Consider the following 18,999-nt stretch of genomic DNA (forward strand, 5'->3'; position numbering starts at 1 on the left):
CTTTCAGGTATCGACTTGAAAATACAGGTGGGGCTCTAGTTTTGGCTGATAGGGGTAAAACTTGTTCCAGTGGGTGGAAATTGGACCCAGAGTCAAGGAGTACATTTTTAAGCAAAGAGTGGTGCTTTCTCACCACTTCAGTGCCCTGCACAGGAGCTGTACTGTAGAGCTGCTGTTCTCTGGGATGGCTGTGCCAGCATCAGCAGGGCACACATGGCCACCTCCTGCCCTCTGCACTGGCAGTGGTTGCTGGCTGAGTCACTTGTTCCTGGTGGACACAAGCTGCTCTGCTCACTGGCAGACATAGCAACTGAAAGTCTCTGACCTGCTTACAGCAGGTCTGACAAAGTGACCATAACAACCTTTTCTGCCCTGAAAATACCTTAATTCCTGGTAGGTTAAGAAATTACCCTGTGTGGTATAGCTCAGTGTTGCTAAACCCATCTTCTTTTGAGGCTTGTGAAACAAATATCCAAGAGCAGATGGTACTAATCACTGCTGTAGCAACATATTCAGCTCCTGTTTTTGTGGTTTCTAAAGGCCTGTTTTGGCAAGACTTGTTAAAAGCTATTTGAGGAAGAACAGACAAGCTTTTGACACACAGTTCTATGTAAAATCTCTTCAGTTTTGCCAACGGTGTTTATTTGTAGAGACCCTGCATATTGTAGAGGCCACTGCCTGTTCCTGGCTATTCCCCAGAATGGAAACTTGAACCAATGATTTTTGTAACGAATGTGCAATAAATCTGTGGTAAAGCTTCTCTGTTAATGACTCTTGATTGAGTTCAGGTAGTTTTGACATACACAGATGAGGCTGTTTAGAGCTGGCCAAGCTTGCTTGACAGGCAGGGCCTCTCTTAATTGGTGTCTGGGAATGAAACCCAAACAAGGATGTTTCAACTGCGTGCTGGGCCAGAGTCCTTCCAGCCCCACTGGACACCCAAAGCTTCAAGGGCACAGCATTGGAGTGGAATTCTTCAGTGCTGAGGAGAACAGATCTGTGAGTGTGGAGGGAGCATACAGTCAAGTGGAGGAGAGCATAGCCAAAAAGAAGCGGCTAAAAATGTTGCTTTAGGTTGCTCTGTAAGGGCAGTCAAGCACTGCAAAAAGCCTGTCTTATCTTATTTTCCCTGGATGAATGCATGAGAAGCATGGACATTGTGTAAAAATGGCTTGCATTTGAGACTAGTGCAGGCTTGGGTATTGCAGAAAGCATCACTGGGTGTGTAGGCACTAACAGCTCACACATGGGGGAGGTGTGTTTGATTACCTTGTGTTACAGACTTCATGTAGCAACAAGAACACTTGATGGGGAGATCAGCTTCCTGGCTGGAGTGTGTTCAGCTCCAGCAGCTGTACAGTGATTATGCCTTTTGCTATTTTTGTTTTTCTTCAAGTTATTAGCTCTTGAGTAGACTCAGGAGTAGAATTAACTATTGCTTTGGAACTGGGGAGTTCCCCAGGCTTCAGGTGGGTGTTGGGGGAAACTGTGATCCAGCTGCCAGTGCTGCATGGTGACTGTCACTTCTGAGAAGGATGGTATCCATTTCTAATGAGAATTCTGGGATGCCAGTAGAGCTTGTGACCACGGTGGCTTTCAGCTAAGATCCTTCCCCAGAGGATGTAAACTCCTAGGGGCTCAGGCCTGGCAGCTGGTTTGCATCAGAGTTGCTTTGCTCTTACTATTGGGAAACAGCTGGTTTATATGGAGTATGATGGAGCAGTTAATGCTGAAAGTAGAGCATTGTTCAGTGCAGGTTCCACGTAGGTGTGGTAGCTGCAGAACACAGGTTATGGGAGGGCAGTCCATGGGGGTGTTGTAATTCCAGTATGTATCCTTAAGATACCAGGTGTTTCCAGTGCAAAGCAGGGGTGTACGTAATGCTGGAAGCGTGAGTTGAATGTGTGAAGGTGCTGGGCAATATCTGCGTTGAAAAATGACAGTCTGCAGTTCTCGTAGTCCAGCAGGATGCCAATCCTTCTGGGAGGAATAGTAATTCTGATGTCAGGTGTCATCCCACTGTGCAGGAATTCATACTTGTGCCTGTAGGCAAGAAACACAAAAGAGCTGAAGGCATCCTGGCTGCTGTCAAAGGGAAGCACTTGCTGCACACAGGTGCCCAGGTTGCTCACAAGAGTCAAAGGCGGTGATGTTAATGTGCCAGTGTCCATGGCAGAGCCAGCAGTGCAGCTGAGGCATGAGGGGAACTAGCATTTCTGCAGGCCATAGGTAGGACAGAGATCAAAACCAGTTGGGTATAGCTGGGTTTAGCCAGATACGTCGTTTCTGGGCTACACGGATCTTTTACCCTCTGTCTTCCCCCTGAGGTTTTGGTAACATTTACAGTTAAATTCTGCATCTCAGATTTTATTCTGATTTGTTCCTGGAACTGCCTGTTTCAATGTGACAACGTCTAATTCAATGACACTGTACCACAGAGAGACCCTTCAGCTTGATTCACTAGCAGTGTCTCAGAGTCAACGGAACTGGGTGCTTCAAAGATGCAAAGCTGCAAAAACACAAGTTCTGAAGCAAGAAAGTTGGGCAAAATAACGCATGCCAAATGCCTCTGTAAAAAAGCAGGAGGATTTGCTTATCCTTCCAACACCAATTTACAGTGATAACGCTGGAATATCAGAGGTGCCTGGTGCCTGGTCTGAGCCGATACAAAATCTCTGGCTTCTCTGCTTCCCTGCCTGCAGGTGTAAGAGGTGTCCCTGTCAGAGACCTGCAGCCTCCACAGCCCTTACCTTGAGGGTGTGATGATGTGCCTCATGCACCAGGATGAGTTGTTTGCCCCCAGGTGACCATGTCTCGGAGTGTTCTCAAAAGCCACACCAGTTCTGTACTCTGTATCTTCCTCAACTTCCACCTCCCAGTAATGCTTGCCTGGAAACGGGATCAGACTGCCCAGGATCGCAATACATCTGTGGGAGACAGGAGGACGTGTTTTGGCAGGGCCTCTCTATAATGCCCTTTACAGCGTTCAGATAGGTTCAGGTATGTATATACCTGGACATTACATAGCAATAAACAAAAGCCACTTTTCCTGTCTCCTTAGCAGTGCTGTGTGGATTTTTGACTCCAGTGAATTCCTCATGCTGAGGAGCTGACACCCAGCCTGCAGGTTTCTTTGTGACACCTGCCCTGTTTTTACTTGTGGGTTGCTTTGTATAAATGAGTGTCCTGGGCACTTCCAGGAAGAGGGAGAACAGCATCCTATACTGCCTGGGTTTTCTAGGAAAGTTATTACTTGTTAAAAAAGAGAAGGCTCTGGTGAACCCCAGCATAGCAGGGGAAAAAAGTCTACAGATTTTGAATTTTCTTTCCAAACAGCGCAGGGTTTTGAATGTTACTCACCATTAGGAACAGAGCACTGTAACAGCATGAAGTACCTGGGGCAGCTGGGGAGGAGGAAACCTGTCTATGCTGTGTTTGGAGAGATTAGGAAGAATTGAACACGGTAGGGGAACTTGTAATATGCTGGTACCTGGGCCATGAAATGAATGATAGGAACGATGCGGAAAATAACTCTTTTGAAAGTTGTGTAATAGAGACAGACAAAGACAATGTGCTACAGAGAGACCCTGCAGCTTGATTTACTGGCACAGTCTTGGAGTCAAAGGAACTGGGTGCTTTGAAGATGCAAGGAACTGGGTGCTTTGAAGATGCAAATGTGCAAAAACACAGGTTCTGAAGCAAGACAATTGGGCAAAATAACTCATTCCAAATGCTTCTGAAACACTCTAAGGTGGGAACATGAGTCCTGTAAGATTACACCTCAGCTTTTTCTTGGGGAAAGTATATGGTGTATTAGCTGTCATTGTCAAGGGGGACAGCAGGTTTCAAACACGTACAACTTTTATGTTTCTATGGTAGTGTCTAAAGTTGTAAGTTACAAAAGAAAAGGATGTTGCTGGCAGACTGAGCTCTTCTAGGCAATGCTGAGAGCTGCACTCAGCATTTGGAGGGCCTGGTGTGTGAGGATGGGCATGCAGAACACAATAGCTGTACTCTGCCTCTGCAGCTGCACTTGCTTAGAGTCAGTGTACAGTTCATTACAAGTGCATGTAAATGTCTTGGGAACAGCTTAAAGGCTGCTGAAATCAGGACTCAGAGGGGCTGTGTTGCTACTGCTTGAGAAGGAAAAGGAATGATGCCAAATGGATGGGTAAACATCTGTGAACAAAACATGACCGTAGTAACGAGAGCTGCAAAGCCACCAAGGCAAACCTGGGCTGCACTGAAGAAGCTGCCAGGGTTAGGAAATACATCAGCCTTTAGGAGACCACAGAAACTTCAGAAAGAAGAGTTTGCCATGTAATTTCCTTGCAGTATGAATGTTAGGCATGAGAAGTTCATGTGAAAGTTCATAGTGGTACCAAAACCTCAGCCTTCAAATGAGATGAGTGCCAGTTCTGGCTGTTGACGTGAAACATAAAAGAATCCTGTAGAAGTGGGATGAAATCCTGTTTAAGATTACCCTGATGGCTTTAATGAATAGGATCACCAGTCTCCCAACTCTTTTCTACCAAGCCCTCTAGTAACACTGCATTTCCATGGAGGGACTAAGTTGTAGACTTGTATTATCCTGGGATGCAGATGCCTATCCTGGTTATATGGTGTTTCTGTGGTTTTGACTGGAAATAGGCATTTTGGAAAGCTTAGTCTCTCACTTCAGTGGCAAAGGGCCTAATTATTTTTTGAAAGTAATACCTGTTGGTCCAAATAGTATCAGTTATATTTTTCAGCAAGAGGTAAGTTTTCGGATCCCTCTCCTTTCCTTAGCATTTGTTATGGCACCTAAATACCTGTTCGAATTTAGCTCAGTGTGCCAGACGTGTAAGTAGGCTTGTACATAATTGTGGCTGCTGCATCTGTAATCCTCTTTAAGAACTTGCTTTATCTTCCAAGTTCCAAAGAGCAGCTGGAGAGAGAGATTTCAACTCAAAAAATTAAGCAGAGCTGCTGAAAGCCCCATTAGACATTTCCTGGCACCTGTTAAAAAAACCAAAGAAACTGAAATGCTTCTGTATACCTTGTAAAGCTGTTATCATAGACAGGCAGATCACACTCTGGGTTTTCCAGTTCATCACATGAAATGGTAAATCCATCATCTAGAATTGCCAGTAAAGGATGGGCTGTGTCCTCATTGAGGTAGAAGCAGGTGCCTGCAAGAGAAAATGCCTGAGGATAACTCCAGTAATTCCTTATAGCATTAGGATTTGCAGCAAGGGTATGAAATGTTTGGGTCCACAAAGAGATTCACCAATGCTCTAGAAAGAATCTGTGGCTGATATGGAGAGGACAAGATCATTTTAAAGTTTTTCTAATAAATGGGTGTTTTACAGCTTAACACTGTTTAGTTTCAGCCTTGTGAAAAGCAGGGGACTTAGCCTGGTTTTGAACCCCTCCAGGGCTCAAAGCTGCAGGCATTGTGCAGGAAGTAGCTGTTCAGAGATGAGGGGTCATCCCTGCAATGGACTGTCTGGTTTCAAGTAATCTATTTTTAATCACTGAAATGAGAAAGGGGGCTTAAAGGAGCCTCCATGGCCTCACACATCCACATAAATGCTGGGCACAGTTTGAAGAGAAAGGATCCCTCATGCTTCAGCACCTCCCTGGTCAGATGAGCCCTCAGAGAAGTAAGTCCAGCCCAGGATACAAATGCTTCTGCCTTTCTCCCTGCAGAGACTTCACAGACCAGGTCTGATGCACTGGGCCCTGAGGAGTAGCCACGAGTGGCACAGCTGCTGTGTGTACTTGGTGCTTGTTTATCCACCCCAGAAAGGATCAAAGGCCATTCCCAGTGTTGGAGGTGGGTTCTTGCAGCTGACAGATCAATTTGCATCAGCTGTTTGCATAATGTAGACTCTGAAAAGATAAATCTCCCCATGGTAATCCCAAATGAAATCATTGTAATCAAACTGCAAGTTACTTCATTGCAAATACAATACAAACAATGACAGGGCAATTACAGGCATGTGCTGCTGAAAACAAACACATGCTGTGCAAACAGAATGGGCAATTTCAAATATTGAGTTTGATTTAAGCAGTTGGAATACACAAACGATGGTAACACAATGACTGTCTTCCTCTCCAGGGATTTAAGGATGAGCATTTCTTTTCTGTGGCGTCACTGCTGTGTGGCAGACAGTTTTACTGAAACATAACCTTGGGTGGTCATCTTGCTGAACAAATACAATTTGCAAATCTCTCACAGAAGGTAAGGGCAGAAGAGACACAGGTAAGGTGTGAACATATCTGGGAGTGGTGTGGGAGATTTGAGACGAGCCGGTGAAGTTGCAGTGTCATTGCAGCAGTGATGAAGGTGAGCACTGGTGTCTGCTAAATGGCTCTAGAAAGTGCTGTCTCAGCCATACTTTCCAGCAGCAGCTTCACTACATGGTAATCTCTGAAGTAAAATCACACTACAGCTTTCCTCACTGGTGTGTCAGTGCTTTGCAGGCTGGCAATATGTGGGCATTGGGTTGATACTGTCTATTAAAATGTTTAGAAATTAGTAACTTTCAAGTATCAAATGTATCAGACAGCAATAATATAAATTACAGAGCTAAAGCAATGCACTTACGGTCACAAGAAGTTGGTTTTTTGATTCCTAAAAGGTTACCAGGTGTGTAATTAGATGAAAGAGATTAGGACCTGGTCCAGAGGCCATCGAAAGCAGGAATCTTTCTGTTAAGGTAATGCTACAATAGGCTGCTGGAGTTGTTCCAAGCTGTACAGTACCTGTGGTGTGTATCAGGACAGGTTCACTTCTTTCACTGGAGCCACCCAGGTTTTGGGCTCTGACACAGATGTGATACTTTTGAGCTGGCTGGAGGTGAATTAGGACTTCACAGTTAGGGATTCCAACAATAGATCTACAGAAAATAAATCCATGGAAAATGATAGGGTAGAACAAAGGTAGATCTTTGAGATTATTTTTCTGAGCAACAAAGAAGAAATTACACCTCTCTTGTAATCCATCAACAACATTTTACCTTGTACTGTTGTCAGTAGCAGGGCAAGAGAGAGTCTGTGGCAGACTGCAGATTTTTACATTTTACATTTGCTTCTGCCCTTTTCCCATACCCATAATTCTCATATACTAATTTTTGATTCACATTTATACAACTAGTTTTACTAAGAGGATTATTTATAAATGTCAATTCACCAGAAGGTCATGGGTCCTTTCTTAGTCCTATCAGATGCCACATGATTGAAATGGTTTCATCTCTACAGGTCATGGGCTCAATAGAAGAGTAACTCACTCAGTAATAGTATCATCATTTTCTTCATCTGTCAGCTTGGACAATTCAACTGTGTAGGAATCAACAGGGTTAATGTCTCTGGATTCCCAGCACACCAGTGCTGCATTTTCACAGCTTCGGATCTTTTTACTCTTTATGGTAGGTGGTGAAGGAGCTAAAAAGTAGGTAAAAGAACAATTCTAAGCTGTTGCTTGAAGATGTTTGCAACCAACATGATTTGAAGACTTAAAAAAATAGAAAACCATTGTTTACTAATACTGTATAGTTAAAGAAACCTGCCTCCCCAATGGACAATAAACAGCAGGTAGAGTGATTGACAGTACTAGTTAAAGACTTCATTTGGACTATAAAGGTTCCAAGAGAATTAAACAGAGAAGTAACATAAAGACTGATTACACAGCTGTTTTCTATCATTAGTTTTATCTTTGTCATAAAAGTGCATCTCTTCTCTGTTCTGAGATGTCAAAGATATCTGGAACAAGTACTTGAAGGTCTCACACTGACTTGCTCAATCTGATGTCAGGATTTCACACAATGTCCTTGACTGCACTGCAGTTGAAAAGAACAGCATAACAGGTGAATCCACAAAATACCTATAGGCCAATAAACGAAGAGCTGGCATTCATCTGTCAGAACCAGGAAACTTGAACCTTATTCACAGCTGGTCTACATGCTTGCATTTAAATAAGTTATTTTGTCTCTCTGCTTCTGTTTCTTCCATTCTAAGACAGGGACAATTGGCATGACAGGCTCTCCAAATAAAAGTAAGGAATTCCCATGCAGTCAGTAGGCATACATCAGAAGAAAGTGCCCAGAAAACATTACTGGCATAAAATTCAGAGATGATTTTGAATTTCACTATGAAGGTCACAAAGTCATATGAATAAAATATTTTTACCTGTTACATAAACTGCTCTTTCACTTGGTGGACTGATACCAGAGGCATTTAAAGCACTGACCCAAAATTCATACTGTGTATTTGGCACCAGATCAGTGATGGTACAGTATGTTTCTTTGACTTTCAGTGTATGCTCTGAAATGACAACAACAAAGCATTTACAGTGCCTTTACACAGTTGCCCACTCTTCCCCAGAGCTGCATCACATCGTGGAGTTGGGGTGCATTGTTTTGTGTGCTGGGTCCAAGAGAGCTCCTCGTGCTCCACACCCTTTGAGCAGCTGTCAGGCAGTTTTACAATGCCTTCCTCTAAAGCAGCATAAATCAGATGGGACAAAAGATGAAGCTATTTTACTACTCATTTCTCATTCTTCATCCTATAAAATTTGGATAGCTTCTGCTTTTCTTTCTGCTTTGGATAGCTTCTGCTTTTCATTGGCACTCTACTGGCTTCCACTTTTGAAGGTTCTTTGTATGCCTGTGCATCTTAGGGAGTTACAGCCTATTACTAGCACTAAGATAAGCTGTAAAATCATCTGGGGGTTTCAGTGGGTGTGCTGGTGATATGATGATTTGCTCTTTTAAAATACTGTGCTTTGCTGTGGATGCAGCACGTGTGTCTAATGCAGTGCCCACCCTCCAGAAATCCTCCTGACTCCCTCCACTGTCCCCTTCCCCTTCCTGCTTTCCCTGCTGCTGCACTGTCCCCCTGCCATGTCCTGTCTTTGCTCCTGTGACTGGTCCTGCTGCAGCTGGCAGCATGGCAGACCTGGCAGGGGAAGAGGGACAAAGCAGATGGTGGTGGCAGATATGACAGTTTTGGTGGCAGAGTGCACAAGGCGTGCAGAGGCACTTTGGAATCAGCTGGGTTTGCCAATGGAGGGCTGAGGTGTCCCCTTGGGCCCAGGCCTCCTTACCTGCTTGCTCATCACTGTGCATCTCATTGCTCACTGGTTTGTAGCACAGCTGGTAGCACTCCACAGTGTCATCTGAGAAGAGGCCCCAGCAAACTCTCAGTGAGGTGCCAGTTGCTGCATTGGGAGCCTGTGGATTGATCACAGGGGCACAAGGAGCTGCAGAGGGGAAAACAGGTCAGTTTTTGAATGTATAATCATGGTATGTTGTACCTCTCCTCTCACAAAGGTGTTTGCACAAAGCCTTGGCACTGAACAGGGTCATATTCTTCCCACATGGAGAAAAGTCAGGAGCTGACTCTGTAAACAGTTGCAGATGATAATCAGGTCGCTGGTGTGTGAGAAGTAGTCTTGCTTCAAATCAAAGTCAAAACAACAAAATAAATAAGCCTCAGCCTACCCCTTCTCTGTAAACTTGGCCTCCCCTGCTCTGAGGGCTGTTCCAGTGAGCACAACATCTGCCACTGCTGCCAACCACCCTGGGGATCAGGGAAAAGCTCTACAACAGGGGGTCAGCAGCACAAGCAAACATGAACCAAATGCCATTTTATGTTAAGAAAAGAGAGCATTGGGTGTAAAAAAAAGAATATTGTTCTTCCTGACTATTTGTGATGCACCAGAAAAGATTTAAAATTTTGGGATTTTTTTGGCTACTCAAAATTTGTTTATGTTGTGCTGTTTCCTGTGGATTATGGGGAAAAAATGCTTGCTAAATAGCAGAGGAATAAGTCGCTGAAATCTGTTTACCAAGAGAAGCTGTGTAAGTTATTTAAAATAGTCTGGGGTTCCTCTCTATTTTGTTCAAGCAACTACAAGGTAAGACAAGTTATTACCAACTAAGCATGCCTGACCCCTCAACAGAAGGGGGTAATCTTCATGAGTCTTCTAGGAAATCATGCAGCAAAAGCAAGGAAGTCCCAATTTAACAGTAATTCTGGTAATTTTATTTCAAAACAAATGGGAAAAAATATCCAAAAATATCTTCCAGCGTCTCTGTATATATAGGTAAACAAAAAAAAAACTAGAAGGAAAACTAGGGAGAAGTTAATTCTGCCTTTGCAGATCTCCTTTAAAAGAAGTAATGCTTAATACATATCCTTACTTAAATGTAAATAGGTCTGAAATAATGATCAGTTAGGAAGAGTACCTGGAATAGCATTAATGGAGTTCATTAGTTGTTCAACTTCAGAGACGTCTATGACCCGCTCTTCAAACTCTGGCAGTGTTGAAAGCTCTAAATCCACTTCTTTCTTTAAGAATTCTTCCAGCCTGTAATTGCAGGGGGAAAAAAATAATGAATAATTGGAAGTACCATAGTGTCAGAGATATCTGTCTATGATACCTATTGGTAAGAGAAAAAGAACAGCAGACTTCAAATTAACATCTATTTCCTAAAAAATAATTTCCAGTGTTTTCATAGCTATACAAGCTCAGCCTCCCTGTGCCTATAGGTTGGAGATACATGGCCATCAGTGCTCCAAGATGCCAAAGAGAGCTGGCTGCTGCTGGCACTGAGGGCCACCCTTGTGTGCCCTGCTCCTGCAGAGAGCTGGCTGCACACAGCGTGCTGCCAGGGAGTGAGGTGTGCCCAGCACCTTGCTGTGGGAAGCACCCTATCAGCACCATACCTTTCCTTATTTTGAATTTCCACTATTCCTAATTCAGGACCTCGTGGCTCCAGGTGTTGTAAATTTGAAAAAAAGGGGTATCTTTTCTATGTGTTTTCATGAACAATAACAATCAATTAAGAGGGTGATTCTTGCATGTGATTTAGTGTGCCCTAAAACTTCTTCCAATTGCTCCAAGATTTTTCAGTATCTGTTTTGAGCTCCCACAGCCTGACTTTCTACCCCACTATATTAATGCATGCATAAGCCTGTTAGAGTATATTTAGGGAGCTCAGTTTTAGTCTCATTTCTATCCAGAGCATTTCTTTTAAGAGCTTTAGCAATCCTGTTTCTCAGTGAAATTAGTTCCTTATTACTAAGCTGAAAACACTGATTTATTCAGGCTCTAACTCTCCTTTCGGATTTCTTGAAATTGGATCCAAACAAGTGTTGAGTGTTCTTAGAGCAACTTTTTCTGATGCACTTTAAAACAAAAATACTAAATATTTCAGCAGCTCTAGTGGCTTAGACAACATTTGTGTGCCTGAACAAAGTCCAAAACACCCAAGTGTCTCCAGTAACCCATCCAATTAGCAGGAAGAAATGTGACACAAAATCCCAGACTGTGATACTACCTGTCAACCATGGTTACTGCTGCCTGTTGGGAAAAAAAGAGAGAGTGTTAAAGATAGAAAAGTCCAGAGTCAGACTACATCATGCTGTTGACCTGTCTTACATAAATTGCCCCAAATGCAGCCCTTGGAGTGAAGTAATTGGCTCTCACCCAGCACTGAGAACAAAGCCAGCCCAGTCTATTCAAATGGACAGATCTTGGCTGAATTTACAGTAAGATAATGAGCACTATCAGGTAGTCATCAGTGTCTGCCCATCTAGACTTTAGACCAATTCCTCCCTTGGTTGTCCGAAGTGCCAGCAGATCCCTCACAAACAAAAACCAAAATCAGCTGGGCAAAAGAACTCAGTGAAATGGTCTGCACTGGAGGGAGTCTGAGCAGTGCATGTAACTGGAAGGCAGATGTACAGTCCCTGGAGAAATCTAAGCAGCTGAGAGCTCATGACCAACAGGTATTCACTTCTTGATGAGTAATGGTTCTTAGGGGTGATGTAAAACTGTTTACAAGCTAAGGAGAAAATACTGCAGAAAATCTTTGCATTTCAGAGATGCAGAGGAATGGGGAAAAGTCAGCTCACGTGAAGAACTCAGCAGGTTGGAGTCACACAGCAAACTGACCCACTGGAGTAGACTGGAGGTGTTATGAGATTTGTTTGTTGTCCAGTTCAGAAGTTACTGTCACTGTGCTACAGAAATGCTCCCACCCACCTGAGTCACAGGACAGCTCAGGTTAGAGCAATCACTCATCATCAGTGAAAATTCTCATTTTTTTCCAATTATTTTTCTACCTGCCAAAGAAAAATACCTTCTTGGCTCCACCTCAAGAGTGGGATTTCATCCATCACTTTGCAGGAGCTCTTGATTAGTTTGGAACCTCCTGTTCAGCTGAACTTTCCTCCAAAATGAGCAAGAATAGGAAACATCTTCTTAAGTGATTGCATCAGCCTGCCTGCTGTGAGCCCAGAATAGAGCAAGAGAGCTGAACCTGCACAAGGCAAGGAACACTAAGTGCTTCCAGAGTTTCCCCAGACAAGCATTTCAGCAAGATATCTTCTCTCTGAACTCCAGAGTGACTCACAAATCAATGAGCATCCAAGTTACAAACTTCTGCTTCTGCATTTTGTCCCCATTCTGTTGCCCTACTAAGTCAATGCCACCATGCCAAGCAACTGGAGCAGTGACAGCACCATGGACTGAGCATCCCAAATTCTCCCTAGCAATAAAGCTGCTTGGGACTTCTCAGATAGGGACTACTTGCAAGCAGCAAAAAGCACTGAGAAGGGGCTTTGACAGTTAAAGCTCTTTACCTTCATAAATTCAGCTTTGTCATTTTCCAGGAAAAGCTCCTGGGTTTCATCTGTCAGCTCCTTGCAGGTGTCAAGATGTTTCCCACAATTGACCAGCTGCTCATACAGAACTTCCAGCTTCTGCCTCTTCTCTTCTCCCAGTGCATCCAGCTGTTCTTCATACTTCTGAGCAAGCACTTGCACTGCATCGTTGTAATGCACCTCAAAGTTCTTCTCCTGCCTCCCAAAATTTTCCTGCAAGGCATTTGAGGGTTGGCATTGAGCTTGGCATCAAGCCTGATCCATAGGTCATCCAGAGGAAAATCTTACTCTGGTCTGCCTAAAATTCTCCTTACCAGAGAGGTAATGTGTCATGATTTAATTCACAAAACTAGGACACAGTTACCAGTACACAGAGGCTGTAATTTGACTAATGTGCATTTTTAGGGGTTTGCTCTGATAAGTCACCTCCAACGAGGCACAAAAGTGTTGGATTTTGTTCCAGGCATAAGAGCAACAGAAATTACAACAAGAACAATGATGTAAGGGAACGTAAACCCAGGGAGCACAACTAGGATATATCCCAGCCATAATCTCACAAGCGTTTCCACCAACACAGTCGAGCACATCCTTCCATGGAAGAAACCATGGCAACTCAGTGGGGTTCATGGATTTGTGCTGAGGGAGCTGAGCAGCTGGTATCCTCACTCACAGCTGGAAAAAGCATTCGGAAGGAAGATTTAAGGAGCAGGCAAGGCTTTACTGCCACTGCTCAGGCACTGATGTCCTCCTGTGCCACATGCAGCAGAGAAAAGACCGTAGTGCCTTGAGTTATTGCTTCAGTTTGAACTTGCTGCCAGCTGACCTCCTTCCCCTGGGGCCAAGCTGACAGCAGCCGAGCAGGAGCTCAATTCTTGAAGTCATCACCTTGAAGCAACTGGTCCAAGGACTTGTCTGGATCTGACACTTCTGTGAATGAAGCTGAGGGAACACACTGCTGGATGGATAGTTAGATCACAGCTCTTTGGCCGTTTAAAAGTAAGATGACATGAGTGGTGGCCACTTTATTTCTGAATGCAAATTTCTGTGCAAATTATAAATGTGGTTTTACTAGCCCACTTGAAAAAATAATTAGGATGAGTTTTCCTGAGTACTTGAATCTAGGCAAACCCCAAGATAACTGTGCTCTGGTACTGTAAGTACTCACCTCATTAACAACTGAGCACTACGAATGTCAGTATGACTGTCAAAACTGTTTAGCCCCACTACCATAAAGTTAGCCTAAGAAAAAATGCCTTACCTCTACAGTGATGAAGATTTCCTCCAAATGGCTGGCAACATTTTCCATCTGAGCAATCTGTTCTTCCAACTTGCACATGTTTTTATGGATCTCCTCCTACAAAACACCCAGTGTGATTCTTACTATGTCTGAAAACAGTTTTAGAGGCACCACGGTACACCTGTGTTACTCTCACCTTTTCACTTTCCACGGCATTGGGGAGCTGAGCAACCTCGTGATCCTTGTGCTCACCAAATAGTTTGTCAAAAGCTCGGATTGGTATCTTGCAGGTAGAACAAAAAACATCTGCTGCTTCTTCCTCTTCCTCCTCCTCCTCCTCACTGACAGCCTGACTGTTCCACTCATCTGACATGCCACCACTGCTTAGCCCCCCTCTGGACCATATGTTGCTCTCAGCCTCATCATCTGCTCTGGCTTTGCTCTGATTTTCACCTTGAGAAGCCTCATCAGGAAGTCCTTGTTGCTTTGTGCTTTGACTTGGATCTTTCACTGAAGACCTGCTTTTTGATGAGTTATATGTGGAGCCTTGTGATCTTGCTTTTTCGGTGCGAGCAGGTGGCCATCTGCTCTCCACCTTCTCCAGATGTCCTTCAAGAAGCTCAAGCTCTTTTTCTCTATCCTCATCAAGTCCATACATCTTAGCCAACTCTGCAACCTCCTTTTCCAAGTCATAGCCAGCTTCTGGCGGGCGCTGAACTTTTTCACTACTCAATGCAAATTCCCTTCTCGTATCCCCCAGAGATCTGTCTCCTCGACCAGAGAGCTCTTCAGGAAAGATATCAAACCTCTCCTTTGATCCATAAAGATCCATGTGATAAAATATCAAACCTTCAGTCTCAGGGTCACTAGACTCTGGGACTGGTGGGGAAGCTGAATGATCGCATGACTGGCCACTGGTCTCATAGTCTCTCGTGCTGCCAGATCTGGATGACATTGGTATCCTCAGCGAGGCTTCTGAGATGGTGAGTCTCAAGCTTGTAAAAGATAAGAAAGATCTTTAGCTACATACTTAGATATCAAGCATGAGGTTTTCTTGCTTAAAAGTATATATATGGAATAGATTTGGCTGAGGACTGCTCAGGTTCTGGAGGTAGGCATGGGAAAGACCAAAGTCAGTACCTTCACTCTGTAAGTGAAGCTTCTGAAAGGAAGCCACAGAAAGCTTGTTTTTTTCTCACCTCAGTGCAAAGCACAACAGAGAGCTGTCTCTGGTGTGCACCCTCTTTTCTGAGGCTCATCTGTGACCCTGATGCCTGATTTCCAAACTGTGGAGTAGTCTTGTCCTCAGCTCAACACTGTGACTGTGCTTCAGGCACAGTTAATGCTGTTCTGTGCAATTGGAAATAGCCTGGTTTGAAGTCTGCTTGCCCTTCAGCTGCTGTCAAGCATGTTTTCTGAACTGTCAGTCAGGCATAATGTAGAATGTCCTCTGTTGTGACCACTGATGCCACAGAACACACTAGTAAATGCCCTGAAAAGTCCTGTTCTGGATTTTTTAAGCTGCCATTCTTAATACTGAGACTTGAGTCCAGGTCTTGGGTCCTTTCTAAAAAATACTGCAGAGAAAACATACTGCCCTTTGGGGCTTCTCATGTGCTGTGAAAAATAGATATTTTAACATATGAAGCATGCAGTAACTAGGGAGCAAGGCAGGGCATTGACCTCTGCACTGAGAGATGCCTGCTTTGACCCCAACCTTGCATATTTTGTCCATTCTGTGCAAGGAGGGAGGTGTGAAAAGAGCATGTGCACGTGACATACAAATCTGTACGATAAAGCAGATGCACATGGGACAACATTAAAAGTGCAAAGGCAATTTTAATGCTGATTCCCCAAGCCCACTCCTTCCAACCAGCCTGTATCAACAGCAGTGAAATAATGCTAGTACAGAGTCAGAGATCTCTCTGAGCTGAAACCTCCCCGCAGTCCTCCACTGCTCACCAGCATGAATGGAATCATGGCTACAAAACTACTCAGATCAATTTCATCAGCAGTTTAGTACCACAAGCAAAAGAGTTCATGGAAAAATTTCAGCTGAATATCAATTAATCTGTAGTTACATCTAGTCCTAGCTAAGTGAAGCATATGAAAGCTTTAAAATCACTTTCTCACAGAAAAAAAAAAGCCAAAAGATTGGTCAGACATCAATGTTACCAGAGCTTCTGGATAAGCTTTCACATAAGTTTGCTTTCAAACTACTTTTTATGGTCTTTTTAGTTTTGAGTAGCTCCTATTTCCTCAAAGTTATTTCAGCAATACTTTACTAATTTTCCTGAGAATTGCTTAGCTAACAGAGTCAACACAATCAGTGACTTATTAGAAAGCAACTTCCCAAACCAGTGAAAAATACTGAGACATTTTGCACTCTCTGGTTTTATATCCCTGGCTGAGTCCAGCCTTACGGATCTGTAAGAAAACCCACACAGAAGTTCACCATGTGTCTTCTGGCACTGCAGACATGGGTGTGGATTCTACAGCTAGCAATATCCTACTATAGACAAAAACACTGGTTAGGCAGAAATACTATTTATGCTAAAGGCAGTAAAATAAATCATGCAAATTCTAACATTTTATAAAGAGAAGAGGTCTTGACACATACCAGAAAATGTTGTCTGGCTCCCGCAAAGACTTTTTTCCCCATAATTATAACAATAAGGCTTGCTTTAGAAGATACTACTAATTAGAAAAGTGAATTAACATGTAGTTTTCCTACCAAAATGAAATAAAATATATTAAAATAAGCATAATTAAGCTTGTCTGCAATCCTGCTGCCTAATTAAGATTTTCAGATGATTGCTCAGTGTTTGCTTGCTTTGCAGGCACAGATAAAATTACATGAAGCACGTTTAAGTCCGTGACCGTCAATTATCGTAAATAAACAACAAAGAATGTTACTACCTAAAAACTTGCCTTCTATCTTAGGACGTCATAAATTCTTCTGATAGATCAGATGGCATCAAAGTTAACTTCTATTCCCCCTAGTAAAAATTAATTCATACGAAAGCAATTCCTTTCCACTTTCCTATGACTGCAGTTGGAAGACTTATTGCAGTAACCCTACCCTGCCTCTTTGCTCAGATAGGCACATGCCAGCAATGAGCAATGGCACAAATATAGATGTGCCCCAGCTGTCCTTCAGCAGCGTGCTACTTGAGTGTCACCAGGATGAATGTCATACACTGAGAAAAGGCTCTGAAGGTTGATTCCTGGATCTGAAGTACTTAGAACAGTTACGGAGCCCTCACTAAAGTCAGAGTACCCTCTCACTTTTGGAGGTGGTATTAATAAACCCTGCAGAGCTCAGTCATTGCCTCTGGGTGTGATTTCCAAGGCTGGGGTGTTAGGCAGAGTATTTTGTGTGGGATACACAAAACGTGCAAACAACTCACATGGCTGGACATGTGCTTACAGAGTTGCACAACTTAGTGGAAGTATCTGTTCTGTTCTTTGCAAGCACTTACTGGTGAAGTCCTCTCTCAAATTAGCAGGAGCTTTTCTATGGGCTGAGTTGGAATCATGATCATATATTGGAAAAAAAGATTAAAATTTAGAATTTAGAAAAGAAAAATCATACTGTTGCATATGCCTGTTATACATATGCATACATCCTCACCCTGTGTGTGTATGCCAGACCTCTGGAAAGCTAATTACAGTGAAGAAAGGGGCCAATGGCCCTGCTAGGGAGGTTTTCATAGGAACATATCCCTTCAGTCTGCGCTCAGTAGGGGTACACCTGATAAAAACCAGGCTGTGTATTACCACTGACTATTGTGACTGCTGTAGCACTCGAGCTTTGCGTATCTGCTCAAACCCACAGCTGCCCAGCACACACAGGCTGCTGCTTGTGAACACACTACTGAGCCAGCCTTGCTGGCAATACATTTTTAAGCGTTTGAGAATGTTGTATTATAAATGGCTTGAGCTCAGGGGATACCACAAGGGACAATGTCTATTAGATCTTGACACAGCTCTGCTTTTTCCTCCTTTTCCAATTATCTTGGTGTCATTTCCTCACTTTTCTAGCTGTGCAATTGTTTGCTGTTTGGTGAGGAATCACAAGTTAATTGCCCATGTAGGCACGATCTCATTACCACTAACAGTGCTTCTATCATCTGTGAGATTAGAGTAGAAGTGTTTTCACAAAAGTGATGCAGCCCTTACTGAAACATTTACATTTATGCTGTCTGACAGATCTGATTAATTTTTCAAACGAGAGCTTATTTTTGCTTTGTGTTAAGCTACGCTACCTTGTAGACCTTAATTTCTCAAAAAATAAGCAGTGTCAGCTTTGCTGCCAAAGACTGGAATATAACACTTGGTGGATAGTGAACTACATTCTACCTTGGACACAGGCCTGAATAAGAGAGCAGTGACACTGCTCTTATTCATTCACACCGCTGCTCTTTGCTCCCCTCGGTGCCTGTGAGGCAGCGTTTGGGTGGCATTTATACAAAGCACAGTGACCTTGGGGCTGAGCTGGGTGTCAGGACAGGCACCCTTTGGCTGTTTGTGGGTGCAGGGCCCCAAGGTTCGGGTGCTGGCTCAAGGCAGCGTGGGGAAAGAATGCGGGGGTTTACCTGGCTTTGCAGAAAGCAACAACTCGTGGACTTCTGCGAGGACCACAGGAATGATGGCTTGGAGGAAAACGGCCCCTCACGCAGCAGCATAAATGCAGGGCTGTGTTCCGTGCTCCCTGCCCACCACTCCTCACAGAAACAGTGGTTTATTTCACAAAGCTTTCCCCTTCCAGTACCTGAACGAAATACATAGGAAAGATGGGGCAAGACTATTTGCAAGAGCACGTACTGACAGGACAAGGGGGAACGCGTTCAAATTGAGAGTAGTTTTAGATTACATATTGGGAAGAAATTCTTTACTGGGCGGTGAGGGTGGCGAGGCCCTGGCACAGGGAAGCTGTGGTTGGCCCATCCTTGAAGGTGCTCAAGGCCAGGCTGGATGGAGCTCTGAGCAACCTGGCCTGGCGGAAGGTGTCCGCGCACACGGCAGAAGGGCTGGAACTCCACGATCCCGTGAAATCAGGCTTTCCCGGGACCGCCCCTCTCGCACCTTTTACTGCAGCACTGTTT

At 43.8% G+C, this 18,999-nt stretch overlaps 1 protein-coding gene and 1 long non-coding RNA gene across 3 annotated transcripts in view; one reads left to right on the plus strand and one right to left on the minus strand.

The window, feature by feature from the left end:
* Nucleotides 1–760, plus strand: part of LOC108448725 — a 3,269-nt gene extending 2,509 nt beyond the window's left edge. The window contains exon 3 of the long non-coding RNA XR_001864713.1: nucleotides 1–760. This exon is cut by the window's left edge and continues 457 nt beyond it. This is a non-coding gene — a long non-coding RNA (uncharacterized LOC108448725).
* On the minus strand, nucleotides 604–18,993 carry FSD2 (fibronectin type III and SPRY domain containing 2). Of its 2 annotated transcripts, none has more exons than XM_017742645.1 (13): nucleotides 18,490–18,993; nucleotides 14,088–14,886; nucleotides 13,913–14,008; nucleotides 12,634–12,867; nucleotides 11,328–11,350; nucleotides 10,233–10,354; nucleotides 9,089–9,244; nucleotides 8,173–8,307; nucleotides 7,275–7,428; nucleotides 6,751–6,884; nucleotides 5,039–5,171; nucleotides 2,751–2,927; nucleotides 604–2,043 (listed from the first exon to the last, which is right to left on the minus strand). In XM_017742645.1, the coding sequence occupies exons 2-13, from the start codon at nucleotides 14,844–14,846 to the stop codon at nucleotides 1,791–1,793; spliced, it is 2,376 nt and encodes a 791-aa protein (XP_017598134.1). In that variant the 5' UTR covers nucleotides 14,847–14,886; nucleotides 18,490–18,993; the 3' UTR covers nucleotides 604–1,790. The 2 variants fall into 2 exon arrangements, with proteins under 2 accessions (XP_017598134.1, XP_008638277.1); XM_008640055.2 differs by lacking the exon at nucleotides 18,490–18,993 and adding an exon at nucleotides 16,811–18,477.
* Nucleotides 18,994–18,999: the final 6 nt, after the last annotated feature.

Source organism: Corvus brachyrhynchos, unplaced genomic scaffold (genome assembly GCF_000691975.1).
Source record: "Corvus brachyrhynchos isolate BGI_N302 unplaced genomic scaffold, ASM69197v1 scaffold97, whole genome shotgun sequence".
NCBI classification, from domain to species: domain Eukaryota; kingdom Metazoa; phylum Chordata; class Aves; order Passeriformes; family Corvidae; genus Corvus; species Corvus brachyrhynchos.